The 13,770-nt window shown below is 41.1% G+C and overlaps 1 protein-coding gene across 1 annotated transcript; it reads left to right on the top strand.

The window, feature by feature from the left end:
- Window positions 1–11,340: 11,340 nt before the first annotated feature.
- Window positions 11,341–12,573, top strand: LOC133048050 (elongation factor 1-alpha 1-like). The gene has a single exon (XM_061131588.1). It carries the CDS (start codon window positions 11,377–11,379, stop codon window positions 12,556–12,558), a length of 1,182 nt encoding a protein of 393 aa, XP_060987571.1. The 5' UTR covers window positions 11,341–11,376; the 3' UTR covers window positions 12,559–12,573.
- Window positions 12,574–13,770: the final 1,197 nt, after the last annotated feature.

The raw sequence follows: 13,770 nt of genomic DNA, 5'->3' as shown, positions 1-13,770 counted from the left end.
CATTTCTGTTGACACTGACCTTTCTATAAGACTGAGAATTTTATTTTCCTACGAAACAGTTTAACTTCTAATAAGGATTACTTCTTTACAAAGTGTATCTCTCAAGTTTCTTGCCTGTTTATGTATTGCTTAGTTGTTCTGCAAGTATTATACCTCTAAGTTTTACTGTATCTACCCCAATTCTCTAAAACAACAGGTAAAAGAAATAGCAGAAACCAAAAGTTCATTTGTTAAAGTCTTGAGTCGGTATCACTTATATGGAAATTTGTTTCTCAGATATATCCTTAAAATAATGCCATTTTAAATCAAAGTGTTAGCGGTCACCAAGGGCAAGAATATTTTCAAATGTGTAAATTGATTCATAAAACTATGCCTACATATAAGAATGAAAATTAATTAATCAATAAATATTGTTTATAATGGGGCTTCCCAGGTGGTTCAGTGGTAATGAATCTGCCTGCCAAGCAGAAGATGCAGTTTCAGTCCCTGGGTCCAGAAGATCCCCTAGAGAAGGAAATGGCAATCCGCTCCAATATTCTTGCCTGGGAAATCCCATAGACAGACGAGCCTAACAGGTTACAGTCCGTGGGGTCTCAAAAGGATCAGATATGATTTAGAGACTAAACAACAACAACAGTAGTTCATTGTAATAGGAAAAATACATAAAATGTCTTCAGATCCCCGTCTTCAGAAGACGTTCAATCCTGCTGAGGACACAAGACAGACACACATAAAAAGATAATCTAGACTTCAATGTGACATATGAATAATTTAAAATTTGACGAATTTGACAATAGTTATACAACTGCAGAGAAGGGCCATAATTGTGTGCTGGAGTGGTTGAGAAAGGTGGTGTTTGAATAGGTGTTGGATAGACGTAAACAATTTTCAAAAGTAGAGAGGGAAAGCATATAGTATTCAAATCAAAGTAAATGCTTTTAAAAACTGAAGTATTATAAACTATGTCATGTTCAGGAGCAAATACCTAGACCAATGTGGCTAAAATACAGATTTGTAAAACATGTAAAATTTGTAAAATTCTATTTGTAAAGCATGCTCAGAATAGTTTCCACAGTCCAACTCTGTTCTAGGTGCTGGAATAGCACAGTGAAGAGGTCAAAGAGGTTCAGGGAGATGTTACTTCTCAGAATTTATTGTCCAGTGGGTGGAGGCAGACAATAATAATAACAACAAGCAAAAATAATAATCTCAGATAATGATAAGCTCTGTGAAGAATATAAAATAAGAAAATAGGATAGAAAGCACACAGGACTCTTGCATAAGTTGGATGGTTATGTTAAGATAACTCTGGGAAAATAGCATCTGAGCTGAAATCTAAATGACTGGAAGGAGCTAACAGTGTGAAGCTCTGGGAAAGCAACACCCCAGTCAGAGGTGAAAGGAAAGCCGAAAATTAATTAATTAATTAAAAATGGACTTCCCTGGTGGTCCAGTGGATAAGAATCTGCCTGCCAATGCAAGGTGCACAGGTTCAATCCCTGGTCTGGGAAGAATCCACATGCTAAGGGGCAACTAAGCTTGTGTGCCACAGCTACTGAAGCCCACACCTAGAGCCTGTGTTCCCCAACAAGCGAAGTCACCGCAACGAGACGCTCACACACAACAACTGGGGAGTAGCCCCCACTCACCGTTAACTAAGTTGACTAAGCTGAGATGTCAAGCAGTCAGTCAGGATAAAAAGCCCCCAGGCAGTAATGAAGGCCCAGCACAGCCAATAATTAATTAATTAATTTTTTAAAAAAATAAGTGATAGGGAGGGCAAAGGCCATCAAGAAGAAAAAGCCTGGTGTGTTCTGAATAAAAACAAGACCAGTGTGATGAAGCACAGTGAACGATGGAGGGAAATGGTATCAGAAAGATGAAGCCATGCCACTCAGGGCCTTGGAGCCATGGTAATGAATGCCAACTTGAAGCTATGCAATATGGGGAATCACTGGAAGATTTTAAGAAGGGAAATGATGTAACTTGATATATAAAGATTCCTCTTTATGTGGAAGTTGAGATTTGGAAGGAAAACATGGAAATAGGAAAGTATTTAGGAGTCCACCACAGTCATTTAGTAAGAAGGATGGTAACACAGACTAGCTGGAAGCAATAGATGTAATAGGAAACAGTTCAATTTGGATGTAAGAACAGGTATCCTGGATAGAATGTGGTGATAGGTTGACTATGACAGGGTCATGAAAGAAATGTAAGCATCCCAGATAATGTCTAACCCTGTGACCTGGTGGTGGATGATGATGCCATATACTTAGATGGGAAGCCTAGAGGAGCAACAGGTGAGAGAAATAGGAATCCAAAGTCTTTGTTTTGGACTTGCAATATGTGAGGCGTCTATATCTAACTTGAGATATCAAGTAGTTAGTTGGATTTAAAAATTAAGTGTTACACAGTAGGATTATACATTATTAATAGTTAAGCAGTGTTACAAAGGTACAGAAAAATTGATGCAGATTGTGCAAACCTTGAATAAGTGCTAAGAATATGGCCTTTAATTTGCAGGAGAAAAAGCCATTAAGGGTCTCTGGGAAGATAGTGATATAGGAGTTCTAGGAAGCTTTATAGGACTGCAAGTGTAGGGTTGGAAGAACCTGACGGAGTCTGGGGGTGAAATGGTCCATTAGCAGGTAAGAGATCATCCACACTCAAAGGGACTGAAGTTATTTTCCATAGAAACATAATTTTAAATGAGAACACCAATCCAAAAAAAATGTTTAATATTTCTGATTATGACCTCTGGAAGACTATAAAGTTTAGATATTTTCTTTCATAATTTTTGTGCCATACGGTACTGTTTTTTACCACGTGAAGCATAAACATGACAGTCTCTACATGCATTGCTGCCTTAGCCAATATGGCGGTCAAAATTCCTATAAAATCAACTGTCTGACAAACAACCCCTTGTCTCCAGTCTATTCTGCCCCATTTTTACAGCTGACCTAACCAGGGCGGTACATATATATTAGCTTGATTTGTGTGAAAGTGGTCAGATACTCACCCCTCATCCAGCTCACCAACTTAAATGCAGTGGCTTTTCCAGAGCAAATAAACCTCAAGTTCATAGCTAGAAATCAGCATGTGTCCTGAATTTTTTCATCCTTCTCTTCTATGGCTTCCCTGGTGGCTCAGCTGGTAAAGAATCCGCCTGCAATGCTGGAGGCCAGGGTTCGATCCCTGAGTTGGGAAGATCCCTTGGAGAAGAGAATGGCTATCCACTTCAGCATTCTGGCCTGGAGAATTCCATGGACTGTATAGTCCATTGGGTCGCAAAGAGTCCAACAGGACTGAGTGACTTTCACTTTCTTAGGGATTCCCTGGTGGCTCAGATGGTAAAGCATCTGCCTGCAACGCGGGAGACCCGGGTTTGATCCCCGGGTTGGGAAGATCCCCTGGAGAAGGAAATGGCAACCCACTCCAGTACTCTCGCCTAGAAAATTCCATGGATGGAGGAGCCTGGTGGGCTACAGTCCATGGGGTTGCAAAGAGTCGGACATGACTGAGCCACTTCCCTTTTTCTGTTCTACTTTCTTACTTTTTTTCTGTCCATCTTCAAACTTTGGCCTCTATTCTGCTTCTATACTGAGTAGGAAAAGAACACAGAAGATTCCTTTCTAAGCAAAGCAAACAATCATGCCAACAGGAAAACAAGATCATAAAATTTTTTCAGTCATTTGCAAATAGAACAAAGCTTCAGTAGATCCATATACTTGGTTATCCTTACATTTTCACGGCAGAAATATCCCCAATCTACTTCAACTCAACTCCAGAGCTAGTATCATTAGGAAAGACTGAAGGAATTGCAAATAACACAATTCGGTCTTATTTTTTAATTTTTTCATATATACATGTTGTTGGTTATACCTGGGTTTCCCTGATAGCTCAGCTGGTAAAGAATCCACCTGCAATGCAGGAGACCCCAGTTCAATTCCTGGGTCGGAAAGATGCCCTGGAGAAGGGATAGGCTACCCACTCCAGTATTCTTGGGCTTCCCTTGTGGCTCAGCTGGTAAAGAATCTGCCCGCAATGCAGGAGACCTGGGTTCAATCCCTGGGTTGGGAAGATACCCTGGAGAAGGGAAAGGCTACCCATTCCCATTTTCTGGCCTGGAGAGTCAGACATGACTGAGAAGATAATGACCAAAATGTAGTCAAAAGGAAAAAGGAAACAATTTGAGCACCTTTCTCTAGACTTATGCAGAAGATTTTGACCAAAAAAGAAAAAGTCCTCATAAATTATGCCTTTAAAATAATCAATAAAGTCATATTTCCAGCTATACTACAAAAATCAATTTAACCTTCTGAATGACACCTCTCTCACTTGTGAAATTACTTTATTAATTCCCCTTTTAGAGTTTTTTACATCATTAATATTTCTATGCTGAAATTGGTAGCATACTGTACAATATCAGAAGATCCCCTGGAGAAGGAAATGGCAACCCACTCCAATATTCTTGCCTAGAGAATCCCATGGATGGAGAAGCCTGGCGGGCTACAGTCCATGGGGTTGCAAGAGTCGGACACCACTGAGTGGGTAAACCACTACCAAAGGAAAATCATTCAAAAGTTATAGAACTTTCTATATATCCCCTGGAGTATAAACCTATATTTTAAACAAAAAAAAAACTAATAGCACAATAGTTCAAATTATGTAATTAAAACAACCATAGTTAATGCAACAAGACCTCTTATCTACCTGGTGGTGTGTGCTAAGTCACTTCGGTCACCTCTGACTCTGTGCGACCCTATTCACCGTAGCCCACTAGGCTCCTTTTTCCATGGGATTCTTGAAGCAAGAACACTGGAGTGGGTTGCCATGACCTCCTCCAGGGGATCTTCTTGACCCAGGGATCAAACCCAAGTCTCTTATGTCACTTGCATTGGCTGGTGGATTCTTCACTGCTAGCACCGTCTAGGAAGCCCCTAGTGTAGCTCCCAATGATGTGCACTCCTGATATTCACACCCTTGTGTAAACCCCCCTCCTTATATGTGGCTGGACCTAGTGACTCAATTTAGCAAATGTGACACAAGTGACACAATGTGACTTTCAAGCTTAAGTTACAGAAAGACGCTTTTTCTATGCCATTTGCTCTTTCCTGAGTGCTCACTCAGCTGCCGTGTTATAAGCTGCCCTGTGAAGAGCTCCACATGGAAAGGAGCTAAGGGAGGTCTTTAGCCATCAGCCAGCAAGGAACTGAATCCTGCTAACAACCACGTGAGTGAGCTTGGAAGTGGATCCTTCCCCAGCCAACATCGTGAGTGCAGTCACTGAAAGACCCTGGGTTGCACTGAGATTTTTGACCCAACAAAGGGGAAAGAAAATATGAGTTTGCAATTTTAAGCTATGAGGTTTTGGGGTAATTTACTACACACCTATAGGTAATGAATGCATTCCATGTTAACTTTGTTCAAACAATATAATAATGAACAATTAAAGGAATTTACAAGTTTGCAATTGATGGCTTATAATCAGTTGTCAATTTCAAGTGATGCTGACTGAGAGTCCATGCCCCATAGAAGCACAAGAGCCAACAGTTCTACTAGCTAGAAACAGACCCTAAATGGGCTACACTGATTTTCTCAGAAGAAATTTATTCCCATTGACTTATTTTATACATGGTAAACTTCTCTGCCTACTTTGTATAACAATGTCTATAGAGTCTCATTTACTTAGAATACAGCCTTCTGTAAAACTTTTGCCAAGATTTCTGCCAACCTAGTGTATGTCATCAAGAAGCCAGGACCTTTCCAATAAACCAAAGTCTGTTAGTTAATCCTCTCTTGATGAAACAGCATACTTCCTTCTATTAAAAAATGGAAGCTCATAATCATGATATTTTCACTTGACTTTACTGCTAGGAAACTTAGAGTTAAGCCTAGTTAGTATGGAAAAAATAATAAAACTTAACATCAAATAAGCAGTATATGATCTATAGCCTGTCTCGGGCTAAAGACATACAGTTTTAAACCACCCAGTTTGTTTTAACAAGGAGGCATGAAACATTGTTTTCCTTCATTACTTCTTCTAATAATTTCATTGTAGTTTGTCAGAAATGTTTTTGAAAAGTGTATCTTTCCTTTTTAGCACCAAAATGAGATAATACTAATCTAATGTTTACTCTGTGTGTGTGTGTGTGTGTGTGTGTGTGTGTGTGTGCACACTCAGTCATGTCTGACTGTGACCACATGGACTGTAACACACCAGGCTCCTCTTTTCATGGGATTTTCCATGGCAAGTTCATGGCAAGAATACTGGAGTGGGTGGCCATGCCCTCCTGTAGGGGATCTCCCAATCCAAGGATTGAACCCACAACTCCAGAGTCTTCTGCTTTGGCAGGCAGATTCTTTACCACTGAGCCACTTGGGAAGCCCCTTCTGTTCCCGACTTGTAAGGTAAAGGAACTTATTTAAAATGTGTCTCAAAAGCAAAGTTGAGAATCAATAAAAAGATAATACTGACCATACTCAACCCTGGACTAGAATCTGCTTTGAAGTCAAATTTAGTCTTCCAGACTAAAGTTATCAGGAAACTGACCAAAATTCAGTGATAAACATAGGGCCCAAATGGTACAGAAATAGGTAACTGACAACATGAAGAATGTGAATCTCTCTCTGCTTCAGAGAGTTCACACAACACTAAACAATGCAAACTAAAGTCATGGAATTTATCAATAATTGCCAAAATACCAAAAATTTCTGGATTTCTCTGGGCAGTATATACTGATAGAAATATTCCACCATTTAGGAACTAGGGAATATATGGAGATTGACACTTCTTAAACTGTTAAGATTCCAGTGAGATACAGATGCTGACAAAAAAAACATGCCTTTCATGGAGGTTTTTCTACCCACATTCCCATCTCCACTCCCTGACATACAACTTCTGTTCTAGTTTTCTCAATATATGTTGGCTTTGGGGTATACTGGGTTCAATCCCTGGGCCCGGAATATCCCCTGGAGAAGGAAATGGCAACCCACTCCAGTATTCTTGCCTGGAGAATCCCACGGACGGAGGAGCCTGGTGGGCTACAGTCCACAGGGTCGCAAAGAGTCGGACACGACTGAGTGACTTCACTTTAGAGAGGCCTAGATGACAGGTCTTAGCATAAACACTAGTGACCACAGTTATTTCCTCTCTTCATTGCTGCAATCAAAATCTAGAACTGTACACTGATTTGTTTTATTTGGAACAGTTTAATATCAAACTTTTATTAATTTGACAAATGAGAATCCTTGCATTTCAAATATTAATTAAAGTTGAGGATAGTTTTGAATCACTGAACTGTCAGCATATTTCATTCGCTCCTGTGGCTAGTTTAAGTTTGAGTAGCATAGGGTTATCAAATAATAAAGAAGGATACATTGTCTTACCCATGAATGGGTTCTTCAAACAGTAGAAAAAATTCCTGTAATGCAAGAGACCTGGGTTCGATCCCTGGGTCAGGAAGTTCCCCTGGAGAAGGAAATGACTACCCACTCCAGTATTCTGGTCTGGAGAATTCCACGGACAGGGAGCCTTGTGGGCTACAGTCCATGGGGCCACAAAGAGTCAGACACAACTGAGCAACAAACACTGAATGGGTGCATTCCTCCTACCAAATGCATAATGGCCTAAGGTATACAAAATTTGCTGTTATTTTGAACAGCCTAGTAATATTGACCTTGATGGAATACAGTGCATTGCAGGAGGCAGGACCAAGCCATTGTGCCTTCCTAACCATCCAGGAAAAGCCACATTCAACACATTTTCCAACGAGTTACCAAAATGCCATTGGAGTTGTGAGAGTCTGCTAGAGCTGCCATAGTAAAGTACCACAAACTGAGTAGCTTAGATAACATACATATACTATGTCTGAGTCTGGAAGTCCAAGATCAAAATATGATCATGCTCCCTCTGAAGGCTCTAAGAAGAATTTTTCTCTCTTGACTTCTGGTAGTTTCTTGGCATATGGCCACATAACTCCTTCACATGGCATTCTCCCTCTGTGCATGAAAGTGAAAGGGAAAGTGTTAGTCACTCAGTCCTGTCTGACTCTCTATGACCCCGTGGACTGTAGCCCGCCTGTCTCCCTTGTCTGTGGAACTCTCCAAGCAAAAACACTGGAGTGGATTGCCATTTTCTTCTCCAGGGGATCTTCTCTGTGAGTCTGTGTCCAAATTTTGTCCTTTTAAGGAAACCTGTCCTGTTATTAGTAGAGTGGAGTCGGAGTCCACTCTGTTCTGGTATGACTTTATCCTAACTTAAGTAATTACATATACAACAGCTCTATTTCCAAATAAGGTCACATTCTGAGGTACTGGGGTTAAGACTTCAATGTACTAATTGTGGCAAGGGGGCAATTCTACCCAGAACAAGCATCACTAAGCATTTCTGCTAACAAGTTATTTTGATAGACCCCAGTGGCTAATTCGGAAGAGTGATTCTGCAAGAAGCATTCCTAGAAAAGAGGCCTGACCTGGTAGCCAGGCTAGAGCAGGAGGCTTATCTACAAAGAGGACTTCCTGATACTTCTTTAAAAACCAGAGGTAGACCCTGGGGTGAAATTGAGTATTAAGTAGGGCCTAGGGAAATGAGGCAGAAAAGAAGAACCAACTGGTCCATAGGTTTTTAGAGAAGAAATATTAGAACTGCTTAACTTTCAGATGAGGAAACTGAAACCAGAAGCTTAAGGGCACGCTAAGACTAGATCCCAGATCTGCCGATCTCTCTCTTGTGTCTTTTTCTCTCCATTACAAAGGTTAGAACTGCAAAATGAGTCCAGGACACCTAGGCTCAAAAAAAGCAGTACCAGCCAACCAAAGGATAAGCACAGTGACTCGTCCTTGCATGTCTAAACCTCCAGGACGAGTGGATGTACAAAGCAGTCAGTACTATTCATTGCGTTAGCCTTGGACATGGATTGTGGAGGCTGACTCTCGGTGAGCACTGCCCTCTAGGGGTCTGGTGCCAGTTCCGTGCTGGCCTGCCACCCTAGAGGCCGGGCCTTCAATCCCAGGATCCCTGTCACTAACAGGCCTTTCCTGAGGGGATGCAAGTTTCTCCCAGCAGCACATTCTACATATAATTAAATACACACCGCCACCAGACGAAAGGGCAAAAGCACTTTTTTTAGCGTGTGGGAAGGTAGCCCTCACTTCACAGAACTTTTGCATAATTCATTTGCGCACATTTATCTGATCTCTGATAAGCTGACAGAAAACAAAAGCCAACCCCTAAAGCCAAAAGAAACACCTATTTTAATTATGCATAAAATTAAAAGGATGTCAAAGTACTAAACTGGGAACACAGAAAACAGATTGCTGTAGAAACATCTCAGGGAAGGGTAATAAACTGAAAGGCAACTGAGTAAAATCCCTTTTAAATGTTACATTTCTCAGCTTCATCACCAGAAAGCCACATAAAAACACCTGAGAAAGCAGTGTTTTTAACTCTTGTTTTTCTCATTTAGTTCTAACACTTTTCAATACATGGTAGAAGGAAAAAACTGGGAATCCAGAGTCCTTGATTTACCAACCACTTCTCCTGCTACAAAGATGTGTAACCTTGATCAACTTATTTAACCTCTTGAGCTTTAATTCCCTCAACTTTAACACAAGGAGCTGGTTTAAATTATCTCAAAGGACATTTGCACCTTTAACCTTTGTAAGCCCCTGAAATCAATTCTGCTGGGTACCAAATTCTAAAGTCTAGCAAATCTCCTTGGTCCGGAACATTCTATCTGTAAATATGTGTACATCAAAAAAGGGGCCTTTATGGTGGATGGGGGTGCCTCCTTGGTAGCTCAGCTGGTAAAGAATCCGCCTGCAATGCAGGAAACCCCGGTTCTATTCCTGGGTCAAGAAGTTCCCTCAGAGAAGGGATAGGCTACCCACTGGTGGGCTTTCCTGATGGCTCAGATGGTAAAGAATCCGCCTGCAGTGTGGGAGACCTGGGTTCGATCTCTGGGTTGGGAAGATCCCCTGGAGGAGAGCATGGCAACCCACTCCAATATTCTCGCCTGGAGAATCCCCATGGACAGAGGAGCCTGACGGACTACGGCCCATGGGGTCACAAAGAGTCCGAGAAGACTAAGCGCAGCACAGCATGTGGTGGATGGGGTTGCCTTGGCAACAAGCCTAAGCTCTAAGCAATCACAAGTGATGATGCTTACTGTTTACCTCAAATATCAAAAAAACATTTTAAAATGTCATTTGGAATAAGAATAATTTCTCTGAGAATCTGCAGACCCTCAAAAACATCTTGTGATCTTGCCTCATGTCTTTGACCTGACAAATAAGCTGTTAGGCAGCAATATTTCAGTATAGCAAACTTTCCACCTTTATAGTGAACAGCTGTGACCACTAATGAACTCGAAAGCTTCTCCTGGTCAAACTCATAAATAATCTCCCTCAAAATTTGAGTTCACGAAGAAGAGGTCAAATACCTTTAGTTCCACTCAACTATTCCCAAATTTAAATTATTAAATTAGTGACCACTTGCCACCATAGCATTTACAAGCTACAAAATTATAGACAGTAAATCTAAGATGAAATTAATCTTTGGAGTTATTTTTGGACAAATGAATTGAGGTCACTCAGGAATGACTCCATGTGTTACAAACAGGCAATGAATCAACTTCCCTACTAGCTCTGGCATGACAATTTGCTATGCATTTATTACCTATTAAAGACTAGAAAAATGTGTAACCATTTCAGGTTGATGTGGTCAATTTCAGTTCTAAAATGTTTTGCTTCTAGAATGCTTATATTCTCAGATTTCCAGAGGAAATATCTATCAAACAACTAAAAGCCTTCAGTGATGCCATTGCACAACCCAAAAATGTCGGTAATATAAGAGCTCCTTCTCTTGTTTTTCAAATGACAGTTCCTTACAATTCACCTGGCAGAAAATGTAAGATTTAAATGGCAATCCATAGGAAAAGCTAAGCCGAAGGATGGGTCTAGGGGCCCAGTTGAGCTATGAGTCCAGGGTAACTGAATTACCTGTAGTAGTCTGAATTGCAAACAAAGAACTTGTAAATCTTGTGTTAAGACTGATGACTAAATCCCATGGGTAACCATAATGGAGAGAAGCAATAACAGAAGTCTGCAAGGTGCATCTATATTTTCGAGTCCAGTGGGTGAAAGAATCATGGTCCATTGAGGCTCATTCTCTGTGAAGTCAGATGTCAGATAGGGACTGGGGATGTGGAGACCAGAGTCCCATATCTGTTATAGAGAGAAAAGTAGGAAGCCTACAGTAACTAACTAGAAGGTCAAGATCTTCCAGTTCCAGAGTAGAAAACTGGGACCTTTTTCGCAACGGGTTTGCCGCCAGGACACAGGTGTCGCGAAAACCACCGTTAAACCTAAGCCAAAATGGGAAAAGAGAAGACCCACATCAACATCGTTGTCATTGGGCACGTAGATTCAGGGAAGTCTACCACGACTGGCCATCTGATCTACAAATATGGCGGGATCGACAAGAGAACAATTGAGAAGTTTGAGAAGGAGGCTGCCGAGATGGGAAAGGGCTCCTTCAAATATGCCTGGGTCTTGGACAAACTGAAAGCTGAACGTGAGCGTGGTATCACCATTGATATCTCCCTGTGGAAATTTGAGACCAGCAAGTACTATGTTACCATCATTGATGCCCCAGGACACAGAGACTTCATCAAAAACATGATTACAGGCACATCCCACGCTGACTGTGCTGTCCTGATTCTTGCTGCTGGTGTTGGTGAATTTGAAGCCGGTATCTCCAAGAACGGGCAGACCCGTGAGCATGCCCTTCTGGCTTACACTCTGGGTGTGAAACAACTAATTGTTGGAGTTAACAAAATGGATTCCACTGAGCCACCCTACAGCCAGAAGAGATACGAGGAAATTGTTAAGGAAGTCAGCACCTACATTAAGAAAATTGGCTACAACCCCGACACAGTAGCATTTGTGCCAATTTCTGGCTGGAATGGTGACAACATGCTGGAGCCAAGTGCTAACATGCCATGGTTCAAGGGATGGAAAGTCACCCGTAAGGACGGCAACGCCAGTGGAACCACCCTGCTTGAAGCTCTGGATTGCATCCTGCCACCAACTCACCCAACTGACAAACCCTTGCGTTTGCCTCTCCAGGATGTCTACAAAATTGGTGGTATTGGTACTGTCCCTGTGGGTCGTGTGGAGACTGGTGTTCTCAAACCTGGCATGGTGGTCACCTTTGCTCCAGTCAATGTAACAACTGAAGTGAAGTCTGTAGAAATGCACCATGAAGCATTGAGTGAAGCCCTTCCTGGGGACAATGTGGGCTTCAATGTCAAGAACGTGTCTGTCAAAGATGTCCGTCGTGGCAATGTGGCTGGTGACAGCAAAAATGATCCACCCATGGAAGCTGCTGGCTTCACAGCTCAGGTGATTATTTTGAACCATCCAGGCCAAATCAGTGCTGGATATGCACCTGTGCTGGACTGTCACACAGCTCACATCGCTTGCAAGTTTGCTGAGCTGAAGGAGAAGATTGATCGTCGTTCTGGGAAAAGCTGGAAGATGGCCCTAAATTCTTGAAATCTGGTGATGCTGCCATTGTTGATATGGTTCCTGGCAAGCCCATGTGCATCGAGAGCTTCTCTGATTATCCTCCCCTGGGCCGTTTTATTCCCATAAGGATAACAGCTGATCTATCAATAGAAACCCTCCAGGCCAGAAGGGAATGGCAAGACATACTGAAAGTAATGAAAGAGAATAACCTACAACCTAGATTACTGTACCCAGCAAGGATCTCATTCAGATATGAAGGAGAATTCAAAAGCTTTACAGACAAGCAAAAGCTGAGAGAATTCAGCACCACCAAACCAGCTCTTCAACAAATGCTAAAGGATCTTCTCTAGATAGGAAATGCAGAAAGGTTGTATAAACGTGAATCCAAAACAACAAAGTAAATGGCAACGGGACCACACCTATCAATAATTACCTTAAATGTAAATGGGTTGAATGCCCCAACCAAAAGACAAAGATTGGCTGAATGGATACAAAAGCAAGACTCCTATATATGCTGTCTACAAGAGACCCACCTCAAAGCAAGAGACACATACAGACTAAAAGTGAAGGGCTGGAAAAAAATATTTCATGCAAACGGAGACCAAAAGAAAGCAGGAGTCGCAATACTCTTATCAGATAAAATAGACTTTCAAATAAAGGATGTGAAAAGAGACAAAGAAGGACACTACATAATGATCAAAGGATTAATGCAAGAAGAAGATATAACAATTATAAATTTATATGCACCCAACATAGGAGCACCGCAATATGTACGGCAAACACTAATGAGTATGAAAGAGGAAATTAATAGTAACACAATAATAGTGGGAGACTTTAATACCCCACTCACAACTATGGATAGATCAACTAAACAGAAAATTAACAAGGAAACACAAACCTTAAATGACACAATGGACCAGCTAGACCTAATTGATATCTATAGGACATTTCACCCCAAAACAATCAACTTCACCTTTTTCTCAAGTGCACACAGAACCTTCTCCAGAATAGATCACATCTTGGGCCATAAATCTGGTCTTGGAAAATTCAAAAAAATTGAAATCATTCCAGTCATCTTTTCTGACCACAGTGCAGTAAGATTAGATCTCAATTACAGGAAAAAAATTGTTAAAAATTCAAACATATGGAGGCTAAATAACACACTTCTGAATAACCAACAAATCATAGAAGAAATCAAAAAAGAAATCAAAATATGCATAGAAATGAATGAAAATGAAA

Source organism: Dama dama, chromosome 28 (assembly GCF_033118175.1).
Source record: "Dama dama isolate Ldn47 chromosome 28, ASM3311817v1, whole genome shotgun sequence".
Lineage (NCBI taxonomy): Eukaryota > Metazoa > Chordata > Mammalia > Artiodactyla > Cervidae > Dama > Dama dama.
Note: the sequence above shows the minus strand (reverse complement) of the source record. Positions and strands in the feature narration are given on the sequence as shown.